We start from the raw sequence: 16,362 nt of genomic DNA on the forward strand, positions 1-16,362 counted from the left end.
AATCTGCCACAAGCAGTTAATTATTTAAGAGTGAATCATTTTTTGATGAATTGTCATGTCAGAATCATGTAATCAGAGATGCTATTTTTGTATCTGCGGGTATCGTACACAGAGTGAAAGCTGAACAAACAGCCCTGAAAGAGACCTGCTTTCAGCATTTTGAAAAAAAGACAAAGCTCATGAAACTATAAAGAAGCTTGTTGTTTGATTTTTGGTGTTCTCTTTTTCTCGGTAACTTTAGTTAGTTTATTTATGACATGGTTGCCTGTGCTGCTATTTCAAACAACAAAGATCTGATTTTTTATTTCACTGAACATCTGTTTAGTTTTTTCAACTTTAGTGGAATTATGACTTGTTACCAGAGTTTCTGTACTGCTTTCACTATGTTGGCTTCAGCTGATCTAGTGAAAGTAGTACAAGCCATAGCATGATGCAGTTATAAAGGAGCCTTGTTCTTATAGCTGGTTATGCGTCATTTTTGTGAATACTGGTTGAACCTCTCTTGTCCAGCACCCTCGGGACTGGGCTGGTGCTGGACGAGAGAATTTGCCAGACCGCAGGAGGTCAATATTGCCTCGCACATTACGAACAGTTCCACTGCTTACTGGGCTCTGAGAAGACATTTAGGGGTAAATTACAGCTAAATAACAGCACAGAACACTGAGAGCCAGGACTGATGGCTGGAAACAAACTTGAAGGGACCATTGGAAACTTTGCCAAACATCCATAATAAGTGGTCATCTGGCTAACTAAAGTCATGCTGGATCCAGATGTTGCCGGACAAGAAAGTGTCAGACTAGAGAGGCTTAACCTGTAACCTATAATGGTATAAGGCACCTTCTCAGTGGTAAAACCCTCTCCCCATCAGGTGCTTTACTGATTTAATCATCTTGGTAAAATCCATACCCATAACTGAAACAGTTTAGTCACTACAAAAAGTGGCCTAAGTTACTTTTGATTTGTATTGGTGTGAGATTGCAGTCAGGCTGTCATTTACCCAGAACTCTGCTCCCTTGATGTTACAAGCACCCCAGTACCGCAAGCAATTTACCTTGTGAATAACTTGACATACATTAGTAGTTTCATGTTATTCAACTGAGTTAGTCATGTGTATTATTATAATTGCTTGCGTAGCTGTTTGCAAGATCACGACTGAAAATGCATGGATCCACGACAATGGACTAAGAACAGATTAGAGTTATACCTGAGTTCTCTATAAAGCTAGCAAAAAAAAAAAAAAAGGGGGTGTATTGGGAAAACTTTTGGTGGAGAAGATGGCCGTTCAGCAGAGGGGGCAGCTTGAACAAAGACATAGAACTTGATTCTCTTGTACATCAAGGCCACTTCATGCAGCTTTGTTAATGTAGAGTGGGAGTAAATAATATTTACATCCACTCTGAGGCCCTTTTGTGGAACAAGGGTGGTACAACACAATCTTTATATATGTAAGAATCCTGCCAGTTTGTTAAAAGTTTGAGAGGGGGAGATGTTTCTATCCAACAATTTGTTGGTACTTTATTTTTAATAAAAGAAATAAAAATTAAAGTGGCTGTACAAAAATCTATAAATATACAATATTTATTTTCTCTGCATGCTGCTTTTCCGGCTAGGTCTTACATGACAGTGGAGTATTTGAGCACACATGGAAGGAGCTTGTACTGTGGCTGGAACACTTGGATAATACAATAGAAGGCACAAAGGAAGCAGTGATTCAGTTTTTGGAGAGGGTAATTGTTCAAATTAATTAAATAAAGAATGTCAAGAATAGCATTAGTGGGAGGCTAATTACTTTGCTGTTATTGAGGAAAATCCTTTCAAAAGATGGCAAATGAATTCTAAGAAAGACAATGATTAAATCCTTTTACACGGAATTCATATTTGCTGTCCTTGGTGAAAAGGTGGATGAAAAGGTTGGGAGGGGAACTGAGTTCCCATAGGATATATTCTTACCAAAGCAGCGTTGGCATGAGGAGAAAAGACTGCTAATAAAAGGTGGGATTTTCCAAAGAGGTTAAATTTATTAGGCATCTGTCTCTTTCGACTCCCTTGAAAATCCTGGACAAAATTAACTAATTCCAATAAGATCTAACCTGTTAAAGAAAGGATCTCTTTCCCTGCTGGCCTTTTCTGGATGTGGAATTTCCATGCCCTTCCATTTGTTTCACTTACTAGCCCTATAATTATCATGTTATGTATAGCACTGCGCTGAGTGCCCATATTGTGGTGCTGTGGCTGACTTTTTTCTTGGTTTGCAGATTTTAATGAAGTTGGTGACAAACCCCTATCCATACACAGATAAAGCAGCAGACCTTGTCCAGGAAGCCAGTATGCTCCAAGTCACCTTGTTTAAACAAGACTCGGATAGTGTCAGCATACCTATCTCTCACATTGATGGTATGTGATGATCCCAAAGTAATGTCTGCACCATCAAATCTTGCGATCCTTAATCAGGCAAGCCTGCTGCTGATGCCTAGAGAAATCTTGCCTGAGGAAGGAACTGCAGGGTTAGGCCTTTTAATTACATTTAGTTCTGTAAGTAAAAACTAAGCCACCAGGAGGTCTTCTTCCACCGGAAGGTAACCTATGACACAGCTTTACTGTCTTAAAATTTTGAGTAAAATGTTACTTTTGATCTGCTTTATTGTCCCATGGTATCAGTTTTTAATAAAAGTCAATCCATTGCAGTCATGCTTCCTTTCAAACCATAGGGGCGGGACCAGCTCCCCACCTGCATGCATGAGCAAGGGACAAGGGTTACTCCGGAGTCCAGCTCACGTCTCGAGCTCATACACAATGGGCAGCTGGAGTCTTGCAGCTTATGCTCTTTGGGCCAAATCCTTGACCCATTGTCTGCAGAGTCAAAATTCAGGGCTCAGGATTTGTCTGTCTGAGCAAACAGATCTGGGAGTGTTAGTTCCACGTTGGGAATTCAGGGTTCAGGAGAATGCAAGTGGCATGCATCCCCAGTCTTTTTTGTTGCTAGTGTAGTATGCGCTCCCCTGCCTCTGTCTTATTCAGAAGTGCTCTGATTGCAGATGTTTTGTTGTGATGCCTTCGTCCTCCACAGCTGGTGGTATTTCCCCTTTCTCCACCCTTCTCTTATTGGAGCACTGGCTTTGAAAGCCATCTCCAGTGTCAACATGCTGAGTGCCATCTATTTTACCCTCATTAGGAGCCAGATGTACCTGCCTTTCACCCCTTGTCTGACTTGTATTTTTAGTAACAAGCAGTCCTGTGGTATCTTAGAGACTAAGAAATGTATTAGGTTATGAGCTTTCATGGGTAAAACCCACTTTGTTGGAAGAAAATGAATATTTTCCTATCCATTTTTCATGGGAAGAAGTGGGTTTTACCCACAAAAGCTCAGGACTTAATAAATCAGTTAGTTTCTCAGATGCCACAGGACTGCTTGTTATCTGTGAAGCTACAGACTAACACAACTACCCCTCTGAGACTAATGTACTCTTTGTCTGTGTCTACATGAGAGGCTTTTCCTGGAAAAACTGTGCTTTTGTCGGGAAAAAGTGGGACTGTCTACACGCAAAAAATGCTTTGATGATAGTTTGTCGCTAAAACCCGGCACATCCATCGGATGGGTATACTTCTCCCTGTTGAGGTATAATGCCTCTCTCAACAGTGTTCTGTCAACAAAACAGTCGTTGTGTAGACGCTCCGAGGCTGTTTTGTCCACAGAGAGGGCTTCTGATTTCCCAGGCAGCCCTGTTTGCAGAGCTTCCCATCAGCCATTCTGTCAAGAGAGAGCTGCACAGTCTGGCTGCTCTCTGTCGACGGAGCAGATTGCTGTTTCAGTCTACTTTTATGTGTAGATGCGATCTAACAGAAGCTTTGCTGGGAAATCCCTTCTGACAGTGACTTCTGTCAACAGAGGCTTTTTGTGAAGATGTAGCCTTCGTGTATATTCAAAGAGACATCTAATTGCAACAGGGTTGTTGTACCCCCAAACCTGAATGAAGTTGTTCCCTTTCACCTGCATACAGCACTAATATTGGATGCTCCCTTTATTTTTTCTGAAGTTACTCGGGCCTTCAAATGTCCTCTTATTTCCTTTGTGTTTGCACCTAGAAGTATCTGCGTGAGCTTAGAACTCTGATTTTTCTTTCATTTGCAACTAGATGTCCTGGATATGGTTGATGTCCTTGTGGAGGGCAGAGAAGGCCTGGATGAAGAAATTGGATTCAGTTTAAATGAAGACATGATTCAACAGACTTTTCCATTCAGTGCTCTTGTCCCGGCAGCATTAGAAGCCAGGAATAAGTTGTTGCTGCTGACTGAAAATGAAATGGGTACTTACCGTGTTTGTATATGTCCCTGAAAGTGGCTAAAAAGATTCACGCTCTATATGGAAGGGGAGGGGAGTATTTTATATCATCGTCATGCAGTGGTTCCTTTGGTTATTGTGTGTGAAAATTTAGTGAGCCATATTGTACCCCTGCTCCTGCAAGAAACACACATCCAAGGGATCCTAGCACAGAGACACATTAAAGGGTGCAATATGCCTCTACTCTCTCCTGACCCCAGGAAAGCCACAGTGGAGTTCAGAGGGTGATGATTGCTCTCCACAATGCTAGTCCACCACATCCAACTCTGTGGAACAGCTTCACTGGTCATGTCAGAACTAAAGAACCCACCTGTCCTCTGATGCTGTGGAACCCACAGCACTGGCTGTGCAGAGAGCCAGAGAAGAGAGCCCCGGTGAGCACAGCTCTGGTGGCAAAGGGCTGGGAACCAGGACAGAGGCAGAGTGCCTCAGCATACAGAGCCCTGCCTTGAGAAGCCCCCAAGAGTCTTGCATTTATAAACCTTTTTTCCTTGTTTCTTTTGTGAGAGAGGAGTGCATGCCCTCCTCTCTTCCTTCTGAAGTAAGAACATGTGCACAATTTACCAAGAAAACTCCTGGAGTTCCTCTCCTTTTATCCAACACGGCCATGTAGGAAAGAATATTACTCACGTTAACGTATGGCCTTTTGGAAAACGAAGAAAACAAAACATCCCCTCTGCCCCATCCCCAGAAAAGCTCATTTTGGGGGTGGTGGGGGGACAGGATTCTGTGGGTTCACATCCTAGAAGCACCCTGTTGATGCTTAGTGACAACTATGTCACAATAGTTGGGACTGGAAAATGGAACTCTTGAGTGAATAGAGCTGAACGGATTGAAAGGATTGTATTTGGTTTAACAAATCGTGGAAAACTCTCTCATTGAAACCACTTAGTTGGATCTGGAGAAGCTGGTGGTGTAGTGAGAGTTACGTGTGTTTTTATCCCAGTTCTTACTCGTCAGAGAACCTCCATCTCAAATCTGTTGTTTGCTTTTGTAGGAGGAAGTATCGTGGAGTATCTTGTTGCTGTTTTCACTGATGTCCTGCACACTCAGAGAGATCCCCTAGCCCTCTGTCTGATGTTTCAGCTGTTTGATAAAGAACTTCAGTCACTCGACATATCTCAGTATCCCCAGCTCTACCAGTTTAACCAATACTATAGTCTCTGGATACCACAGCAAGCAAAGGAGGCCATGGTAAGAGTGCATAAAATCATTTGATTGCTAGCTTTAGGGTTGCTAAAAGACTGGTAGATTGCAGAATGCTTCAATTTCTACGGTGTAATACATCTAGGCTTTTCTCTTCTGAATCCTCGTTTTCTGTGGTATTGCAGTATCTCTGCTGGATAGAAGGGTATTGGAAATTTTTAAATGAGAAGCAAATACTTTTTAGCTGGTGCAGGGTTGAACTGTTAAGTGCATCCTTACTTACTTTTACATTAGCAGCACCTTCTTACCAAATCGCAAGAATGACATGTACACAAACATTTTTAGCAAGTGGCAGGAAAGTTTCTTGCATCCACCAGTTGCTTGAGTTTAAAAAATGAAGGAAAGGGCTGTAAAACCCTGGTAATAGCCATGTTATTATCTGTCTATGGTATTTATGTTGCCTGCACTGCAGTAGTATCTGAGCACATCACACTCTTTAATGTCCTTATCCTCATAAGCTTCCTGGAAGGAAGGGAACTGTCTATTTTAGAGCTGGCACACAGGGAAACTAAGGCAGTTGCCAAAGGTCACACGGGAAGTCTTTGGTGTAGCAGAGATGTAAAGCTGGTCACCATAGTCTTCGGTCGGTGCCCTAACCATGGGGCAATCTTTCTTCCCCAGAAACAGCTTCACTGCAGCACCGATCATGGCATGAGCAGATGAGCCAGGACCCTGTGAATAGAATGCCTGCACTCTCAGGCAGCCATGTGGTGCCAGCTATGAGCACCAGGCTGCTGCTAGTTCAGATCCTGCTAAAAACAGAATTTTGTGTTTTGCTTCTGAAGAGGATTTATTGTTTATTTGACAGGCGTTAGTTAGAGCTATTGCTGTTGTAACACTGCTGTCCAGCAGTGCTTATAATTGTAATTTGTAATGAATTATTTCAGATTTCTTTCAGAGTAGGCAAGGGTAGGTGTGAGTGTCCCTTCTTCTAATGGGGAGGCGGGGGATGAGAAGCGTCTCTGCATGGGCAAAAAGGAGAAGGTTGTGAGCACTCTGCATCTCCTCCCAGCCCGAAAGGCTGATTGTGCAGAGCTAGATGGGAGCGAGTTAAGAGCGCATAGTCCATCCACGATGGAAGCTGCAGGGTTGCTCCCTCAGCCAGCCAGAGAGCATGTGAGGGGCACTTCACTAGACGCCTTTGGCCAGCTCTGATCTGAACGCTCCGGTAACCGTGCAGAAGTACTGCGCTATGCCCTGCAGTTGTAGGGCTGGGCCGTGGTAGTGAGGGCTCTGGACATCCACAGGTATCCACTGCATAGCTACAGCTGTGGATGCGGCTATTCATGTCTCATTTTTGGGGTAGCATGCAGAGACAAATTTTTTATCAGTGCAGGGCTCTACTGATGCAGGGTGAAGCTCTTTATCCAGCACTGTCTTGTCCAGCAACATCCGTAATCCATTTTGACTTTAGTTAGCCAGATGACCACTTATCGTGGGAATGGCCTAGTTTCCTGTGGTCCCACAAAGCTTGTTTACAGCCACCTGTCCTGGCTCTCAGTGTTCTGTGCTGTTATTTTGCTGTAACGTACCCCTAAATGTCTTCTAGGAGCCCCGTAAGCAGTGGAAGTATTGGTAATGCTGCTAGGCAATATTGACCTCCCGTGGTCCAGCAAATTCTTTAGTTTGGCACCGATCAGGTCCCAAGGTTGCCTGATGAGAGAGGTTCAGCCTGTAGTATGGGTCTGTGTTTGGTTACGTCTTATTTCAATGGGAATTGCCCCATTTGAGGTTGGAGCACAGACTGGCCCTAAGAGTTTGAAACACACATTAGCCGTGTCTACACGTGCACGCTACTTCGAAGTAGCGGCACTAACTTCAAAATAGTGCCCGTCACGGCTACACGCGCCGGGCGCTGTTTCGAAGTTAACTTCGACGTTAGGCGGCGAGACGTCGAAGTCGCTAACCCCATGAGGGGATAGGAATAGCGCCCTACTTCGACGTTCAACGTCGAAGTAGGGACCGTGTAGTCGTTGCGCGTCCCGCAACTTCGAAATAGCGGGGTCCGCCATGGCGGCCATCAGCTGAGGGGTTGAGAGATGCTCTCTCTCCAGCCCCTGCGGGGCTCTATGGTCACCGTGGGCAGCAGCCCTTAGCCCAGGGCTTCTGGCTGCTGCTGCGGCAGCTGGGGATCCATGCTGCAGGCACAGGGTCTGCAACCAGTTGTCGGCTCTGTGGATCTTGTGTTGTTTAGTGCAAGTGTGTCTGGGAGGGGCCCTTTAAGGGAGCGGCTTGCTGTTGAGTCCGCCCTGTGACCCTGTCTGCAGCTGTGCCTGGCACCCTTATTTCGATGTGTGCTACTTTGGCGTGTAGACGTTCCCTCGCAGCGCCTATTTCAATGTGGTGCCGCGCAACGTCAAAGTTGAACATCGACGTTGCCAGCCCTGGAGGACGTGTAGACGTTACTCATCGAAATAGCCTATTTCGATGTTGCTACATCGAAATAAGCTATTTCGATGTTGGCTTCACGTGTAGACGTAGCCATTCTCACGTTTTCCCCCCTCTCTTTGTTAATTCTATTTTAAACAGTTCAAACAAGCTGAATGCATAAGCGGGGAGCCCATCCTGCCACCAGGCCCTTCGTTTGCCTCCTTGCTGAAGAACACCTTTGAGAGAGGCAGTGCTGTCCTCGCGGAAGACAGCATGCAAGCAAAGCTCAGAGAGGCAGCTTCCCAGCTCCAGCTTCAGCATCTTCTACTAGCTGCCAAGCACGTGCTGCTGTACCTCAGAACCACAGTGGAGAACTTTGGCAGTGTAAGGAATACATTCTCTCAACACCGGGTACAGAGTACAGCACGTTGACCGGGGGTACGCATACAGTTTGGTCAAGTAGCCTCTGTGTGTGTACCCCCCGCGTGGAATTAGGGAACAGTTTGAGGAATCCAGACCAGATTGTAAACAAGTGATAATTTTATCCCTTGTTATGGAGAGTGTCTGCCTTTGCAATGAGATACTTTGTGAATGCCTGTGTTACATACACGGTAAATGAACTGCACCTTTCTTTCTGTCTCTTGTCTTGCTATTAAGACCTGTCTGGAGGGTGTGGTTTAGTTGTGATTGGGAGGGAGAGCTCAGTGGTTTGAACATTGGCCTTCTAAACCCAGGGTTGTGAGATCATTCCCTGAGGAAGCCATTTAAGGCAGATAGATTAAAAAAATCTGTCAGGGATGGTGATAGGTCCTGCTGTGAGGGGACAGGACTCAACGACCTCCGAAGGTCCCTTCCAGTTCTATGAGATCGGTATATCTCCATATTATTAAATTCTTTGACCTGAATTATGTTGGAAGCACATCTGATGATTCCTGTTGCCCTTATAATACATGAATATTGTGTTAACCCCCTCCCAGCGAGACATTTATCAGGATCAGGCCCCTATTGTACAGGGTCCCTGCCCCAAAGAGCTTACAGTCTAAGAAGATATTATTTTAATCAGGTGGTTCTTGCATAATTTTCTTCCCAGCCTCCTCCCCTTTTTCCCTCATCCTCCATTGTGTTTATTTTCACAGCTCAGTAAAAGTGTTGGTCCTTGCATTCTCGGTCTCTACATGGACTTGCTGAGCACCTTGTTGTGCCGATGTGATCAGATGGAGATGGACAGCCAGCAGAAACAAGAAAAGGGCCAAAGTGAATCTGATCTCTTTATGGACTTAGAGTGTGTGGCCACCGTGGAGTCTGCAAATGACAAGGTGTACAAATAGGCTTGGCTGAATTTATTTTTTTAAATAATTTTAACAGATAATATCAGTGTTTATTGTTAAGCATTTTTTCAATTTTTCTTGATTTACATTTTCACAAGTGTGCAAAATTATGGAACTGAAATTGTCACACAAGAATTTTTTAATGACAGCAGAGACTGAGAATCAAAAACTCAAAGCTTTAAAGCCCTTGTAAAACACAAAATGTCAACATCACATTCCAAAGTATACAAGTAAATATCTCTAAATCCGACCCTGAGAAGTTCTTAAACAGCCCTTTTTTCTTTTTTTTTTCACTTTGCCTATTTGTAAATTTCAGTTATCGTCAGTGGAAATATTTATTGTTGATTTCTATGTATATGGTGAGGTCAAGTTTTAGCCACAATTACTGATAAATATCTGATCCTGCCAGGCTTAAGTATAAGCTCCATGGTGCGCACTTAATGAATGCTGGCATGTAGTTGTCACGATTAAATGGGACTCTAAAAAGTCTTTCATCAGTTTTGGGGAACTGTTTACTGAGGCAAAACAGACAAACATTTCTGGAGTGTAAACTATATTAACTAATTGTCAGTTGTCGTTGAAATAAATTTTTAGTGTGCAGCCCGGAGCTGACCTATATTCTTACTGATAAACTCGGTCTGATAGAGGTAGAAGAAAAAAAGGGGGCTTCAATGAAATGTACAGTCTGTGGCACGTGAGGGTTTGGTTCTTCCTGGTATTTAGTTGTGTTAGGTTGTTTAATTAGGATTAAAGGTGATGCCTGTCTGATAGGAAACTTGTTGGAGGCCTGTGCAAGACCTGCACACCAAGTGGAAGCACTACTGTAGCTTTCTGCCTGGTTTGTGGAGGAGTGCGGGTGGGTTGTTTCCACGTGGACGGTGGACTTCATACATCGTATTGCTGCAGAGGGGTCTTTGTGTGAAGCACAGATAGGTCAGTGTAGATATTTGCTGTTGAAGGAGGCTTCAGAGAGGGATCAAAGGATCTATGACTGCCCAGTGTCACTAAGCCAGTGGCTCTCAACTGGGAGTATGCAGAGGTCTTCTGGGGGGTACATCAACTCATCTAAATATGTGCCTAGTTTTACAACAGGTTCCATAAAAGGACTGTTGAAATCGTTGCAAACTAAAACTTCACATCCACAATGACTTGTTTATAGTGATCTATATACTAAGTACAATGTATTTCAGATGATGAATTTTGTAATTATGTGGCAAAAACGAGGTCAGCAATTTTTCAGTAACAGCGGGCTGGGATGCTTTTGTGTTTTCATGTCCGATTTTGTAAGGGAGTAGTTTTTAAGTGAGATGGAACATGGGGGTACACAAGACAAATCAGACTCCTGAAAGGGGTGCAGTAGCCTGGAAAGGTTGAGAGCCATTGCTGGTCTAAACTACCACAAAGGAGTGTGGCCAGGCAGCTGCCTCCACCATTTTAGCCCATAGAATAGTGCCTGTGAAAGAGCTGCCCTGCAGACCTACACCTCACCTGCATGTTATTTCTCAGTTCCTTGCTTTAGCCCCTTGCACGAAGCTGTGTTGCCCATGTTTAGAATGTCACCTGTGACATCTCCCCTGTGACATCTCATTAAACTGATGGAGATGTACAAAGTTACATTCTGCAATAGGAAAAGTGATGCCTTCTCCCTCTCCTGAGGAACTCTGCTTTAGGACTAAGTCATTCTAATGTCCATGTAAAATTTTGCCACAGACTGTGGAAGATTGAGTCAAGGTTGTCTGAGTGAACAAATGGAGAAAGCATTCTACTTCATCCCAGAACCAGCAGAAGAGAAATTGAGATGAATAATTTTGAGATGTTTTTTAATGTTTAGAATCTCTTTTTTAACCACAGAGCAAAAACTTTTCCCTCCCATACCTTAAACATTGAGGTAAACATGATTGTAATCCCCCCATATTTCATTAATCGTTTTGTCTTTTGACAAGTATGACAATTTAATGTCCAGACTGCAGGTTTTGAGGTTTCAGTAAATGTGCACCATGGATAGAAGCAGATGAATGATTTTAAATTGTTATCTTTTTGTGATCTCTTTGTAACTGTGTACGTTGCAGATGCTAGAAGATATGCTTGTGTTGATCTTCAGACATCCTGTATTGGAGACCTGGTTCTTGGCTTTAGAGCAGCATTCTCTTCCCCAACACAACTTAAACCCTGTCATGGTGAAGCTTCTGTCAGCTCATCTAAATAATGGCATCCTTCAGTTGCTGAAGGTGAGTGCTCCAATGTTGCAAAATATAAAGCTCACAGACTTGTTATCTAAGTACTTTGAAGCCATCACTACAAGTGTCTTGAAAGAGTTACGTGCTGGAAGAAAAGAAAAGAACAAGTTATCTCCCCAAAAGTCCCCGCAGTTGGAGTCTCTGCAGCAGTTACATGTTTACATGGATGCAGCCCACTTAAAAGAAGTCACACTAGCCATGCTCCAGCTTCCGAAGGCAAGCCTGACCACTCCGACATCTGTAAATTCCCCTAAAAAGGAGAAACATTTGAGCTTCTATGGGAAGACACTGGTGCAGCTCCTCACAGAAAGCTATCAAAGACAGACGGTTCAAAGTGAGCAGTTCTTGTCAACCGAGCACGTGAAAGGGATGGGGACTCTGCTGCCGACATCGAACAGTGAGGATCTGGAAAAGGTTTTCCTTCACGCTCTTAAGAGAGAGCCCCTCTTTGCCCAGGCAGTTCATGTCGATGTACACGTTTACTGCCTTAACCACGTGACTGAGACTTCCCTTGCCATTGTGGCTTTGCTGATCCAGCATTGTAGAACTCATCTGCTGCAGTTTGAACTGTGGTGTCTGAACTGTGCAACTGGAAAGTACCTCAGGAAGAATATGGATGTTTTTCTTCCTCTGATTAATGTGTATTTGCAGAGTAGAAAGCAGTATGACTTTACGCGGCCATCAAAAGGTAATACCAACATTAGTGATTTTATCTGGGGATTTTTTTACTATTCTTACCAGAATGCTGAGATAAAATGTTGTGTTTGTGCATTGGGAAGGCTTGAATGAAAGTTTCAGTGGCTTATGGTCTGGGACTTGTTAGATTCAGCGCCGAACTAGCTCCCGTCCCAGCATACTGTTAGCTGTGTGGACAAGTGACAATTTAAAAGTCCATTATCTTGTGAATCTTTAGTGCTAAAATCAATACTTGTTGTCACCTGGACAGCTGGGATTGTTCACTTCTATTAAGCAATTACAAGAATTCCTCTTTTCTGTGTAGCCTTGTCTTGATGTTACCGTCAATTTTAAAATGAAGCTAGCTTTCCTTCCATGTTGAGTATTAACTGTTCAGCGGTTAGGAAGTAAAAAGTGCCATCTACAGCAAGTACTGAGAATGTTGTTGCCTCTCGTGTAAATACACATTTTAAAAGCATTTTAAAACATGTAGTATTTGCTAAACTATCATGGCTCCAAAGTTGTATTGATATAACATTCCAAGGCCAAGTTTTGTTTGCCCATTAGCTTAGTGGTACTTATGCGCATGGCTCTTGAGTTGCATGTGGCTCTTACCAGCATAGGTGCAGCTCTTGCTAATCTGTTGGTTATGCTTCTTGTTCTGCTTGATCTCATGCAGATCAAGTAGTAAAGTACTGATGAACAGGAGCTGGCCTCCTTCAGGATGGACACAAGAGGCAGCACAGACATGGTATTGTAAGCAGATAGCCTGGAGCTCTCCCCCTGTTTCTTCAAAGCCACGGTTAGGAAGGAGAGAGAGAAGAGAAACTTTTCGTTGCTCCTGCCTCACACGAGTGGTGAAGAAATAGATGCACCTTCTCTTGGATCAGACAGAGGGCAGGGGATGGCATGTACTTGAATATGAAGTATAAGGATACTATACAGAAATCTCAGGCTAGCACCATGAGCAGGGTGGATAAAAATCAATGACTGGGAAACATTTAAAATATTTCTACTTATTTATAAACATTGAAATGAAATGTGTTTTTGATTTTAAAAATAACCTTTAAGTTGAGTTGAAAATTGACAACCTATCTTAAGGTCTAAGCTTAGTATAATCTGTTAAATAATTTAAATAAAGCAGTGCACGTTTGCTGTCAAAGTTTTAAAGAACATCAGACCATTGAACTGGTGGAAGCCATTGGTGAGCACTTGCAACCAGAGGCAGTGAAGGGCAAATCAGCTTTTGATAGCAGTAGCCTCTATTGCAGGCATAGAGAGAATATTTTCTTCATTTCATTCAACTTAAAAAATGGCTTGGGGAGTTGAAATACCATTAACAACTTCTTTTCTTTTTCCAATTTTTGAATGAAAACTAAGAGAGAGGAGGTGAGCTACTAGTTCTAAAATCTTGAATGGCATGGGGACCAAAAAGCAGTTTCTCAGTTCCCCATCTACAGATAATAGCTTAACATTATACTATTCTTTGATTTAAAAAAACAGGTAGTTTAGAAAAAAAACTTTCTTTGATAAACTCAACTTTTTCTCAGTCTATCTGGCACATTTAGGATAATTGTATTTAACTAAAAATAGAAATGAAAACACCATTTTTGACATTTTTAACTTATTTCTACATTTTTTCTTGAATGGAGCTTGACAGAAGCCACGGATAAAAATAATCATCTTGGAACTATGAAATACATTGTTCATCAGGTTCTAACACAATAAATTATAAAAATTAATAATCTGAATAAATGTATGTTATGCTATATAGTCACCTAAGTGAGTGTGTAAACATATGGGGTATTGCCCTTATTAGCAATAAGTAGTAATTAGTTTTTACAATCAGTTATGTTTAGTTGCAAATCAGCATGTTCTAATGGTTACTAACTAATGAAAATCAACTTTTCTTTGAGGAAATACCTAAAAAGTACACATGCAAAATGCAATTAAAATGATTTAACTGAAGGGCCTCGTCTACATGGGCAGCTTCTGTCTACAAAACTGGGCTTTTGTTGACAAAAATCACTCAGCGTCTACATGGCTAAAGCGCTCTGTCAAAGTTAGACTCAAGACTCACAATTTGTCAGACCACTCTGTTTATTAGCAAAGCTGCTCTGCTAATACATTTAGAAAAGTGAGTCCCCTCCCAGGGCTCAGGTCTCTTAATTTATACAGATCAAGAAGGCAAGTTAATAGACAAAGAAAAAAAAAGGAAAAAAACAGACACACACCCACCCCATATAGTCCCTGAGACCAGTCACGTATTTTCATTTCCATATCACCCTTAGCAATCCCCTGCCAATGACTCCCTGGTTACCTTAATTAATTACTGTCTAGCACCTACTGCTCTGGTTTCTGCTTTCCCAGGCACACCTGGCTCCATCCAAACCCACCCTACATTCCTACACACAGTATCAACATAACTTCCCCTTCTTGAGCTCAGAAGTAACATTGTATCATAGTGTGATTTAATTTCTTTTTACAATGTAACTCTTTTATGTACAATGTCACATCTTATACTTCCACAGCTCTGTCAAGAGTTTGTCAGCAAAACTCAGCTGTTCAGCCAGCGGTGTCATACCTCTCCCTGATCAGGTATAACGCCTCTGTCAACAGTGTTTTGTCAACAGAGCGCCCGTGTAAACGTTTATGTCAACAGACAGGGCTTGAGGTTCCCCGGGCAGCCCTGTTTGCAGAGGTTTTGGTCAGCGGTTCTGTTGAGAGGGCAGGGCAGTCTGGCTGCTCTCTGTCGACAGAGCGGCTTGCTCTTTTCATCCGCTTTTGTGTGTAGGCGAGATCTGTCAACAGGGGTACTGCCGAGGTTCCTCTGTTGACAGTGGCTGCTTGTGTAGCTGTAGTCAAGGTTTCCTGGTTGCTGATTTAAATAAGGATGAAAATCAGTGATGTAAATCACTTTGATTAAATCAGTCCACCTTAGCCATGAGGTTTCATTGCCATTTTTGCATTGTGTTGTTGCCTTCACTAAGTGAGAGATGTGTTTCTTGACAAGGCAGTGCAGTCACATCGATCGCTCATTTTGTTTTGTGGCTTTCTGCTATTCTTTTGGATGGGAAAGTGGCCCTGCCCCCTCTTTGAGCTCCTATCTCGTGACAGAGTTAACTTCAGAGCTGTCCAAGTTACAGTAGCAGCACTTTCCCAAAGGCAACCTTTAAATGACAGCACAACACAAGAATAAGAAGTGTGCTGGTGACTACTGTCCATTAGCAAGAATCCCAGCAACAGTGGGTCATTTGCCTCTGTGACGGAGTACGCTCTAGTTCAGGAGTAGGCAATAAGTGGCCCACAGGCCAAACGTGGTGGGCCGCTGGACGCATTATTTACCTGCAGGTCTGCAGGCTGCTCGAAGCTCCTGTTGGCTGCGGATAACTGTTCCCAGCCAGCGGTAGCTGTGGGCAATGGTATCCCAGTCACCGCTGCTTCTGCAGTTCCCGTTGCAATCCACTCCCAAGGGGAGCTGCGAGCGGCTGTACCTGAGAACACGGAGGTAAAGTGCGCATCTGGCAGCCCCTCGGGGGCTAAGCAGATCTGATCTGCGGGCTGCTTATTGCCCACTTCTGCTCTGGCTCAGCCAGAATATGGACTTCAAGAAGGAACTTTTTAGTGAAATTCTCTGGTCAGGGTTGTGCAGGACATTGGATTGGTTGATTGCAGTGATCCCTTCTGGACTCAATCTATGAACGTATCTGTACCATGAATGGAGCAGCTGATAATGATCATAGGAGACATTGTATGTTTATTCTTTAACATTAATATTTCTGTAGTGCCTCAAGTGCCACAAGGAGGTTGGGCCAAATGGACTCAAATAGAACAGGACTAGCTGCCATTGCCCGGTGCCCTTCTTGAGCAAGCCAAATCATAACACCTCTGAAATTCTCTCTAGCTAATTGTCTGTTTAGAGTCATCCCTATGTATCCAGTGCTTGGGTGTGATGAAATTATTTCTATCCGTGAAAAGCCTCATGGAGTATTGTAGTTTGTCTATTTCAGTAGAATTTTATCTCTCGTGTTTAAAAAAAGAAAAGAAGTCCTTGCTCTGTGTCTGGAAAAATAAATTTTCAAATATAAATCAATACAGCGAAGGCTTCCTGAATCTAAGGCAGCTCTAGTGGCTCTGTTGGTGTCCTCCACCTTCCCGGCCAAGAGCAGAATTAAATTAACAAAAGTCTGGCCATTCACTGGCATTT

The 16,362-nt window shown here is 43.1% G+C and overlaps 1 protein-coding gene across 1 annotated transcript in view; it reads left to right on the forward strand.

Annotated features, from left to right (window-relative positions):
• Positions 1 to 16,362, forward strand: part of URB1 (URB1 ribosome biogenesis homolog) — an 84,830-nt gene that overhangs the window by 35,615 nt on the left and 32,853 nt on the right. Inside the window, exons 16-22 of the mRNA XM_074996988.1 lie at positions 1,611 to 1,727; positions 2,256 to 2,394; positions 4,134 to 4,304; positions 5,337 to 5,533; positions 8,075 to 8,299; positions 9,052 to 9,231; positions 11,313 to 12,168. Coding sequence (XP_074853089.1) covers positions 1,611 to 1,727; positions 2,256 to 2,394; positions 4,134 to 4,304; positions 5,337 to 5,533; positions 8,075 to 8,299; positions 9,052 to 9,231; positions 11,313 to 12,168 — 1,885 coding nt within the window. The remainder of the gene's footprint in view (positions 1 to 1,610; positions 1,728 to 2,255; positions 2,395 to 4,133; positions 4,305 to 5,336; positions 5,534 to 8,074; positions 8,300 to 9,051; positions 9,232 to 11,312; positions 12,169 to 16,362) is intronic.

Source organism: Carettochelys insculpta, chromosome 1, assembly GCF_033958435.1.
Source record: "Carettochelys insculpta isolate YL-2023 chromosome 1, ASM3395843v1, whole genome shotgun sequence".
Taxonomy (NCBI): Eukaryota; Metazoa; Chordata; order Testudines; family Carettochelyidae; genus Carettochelys; species Carettochelys insculpta.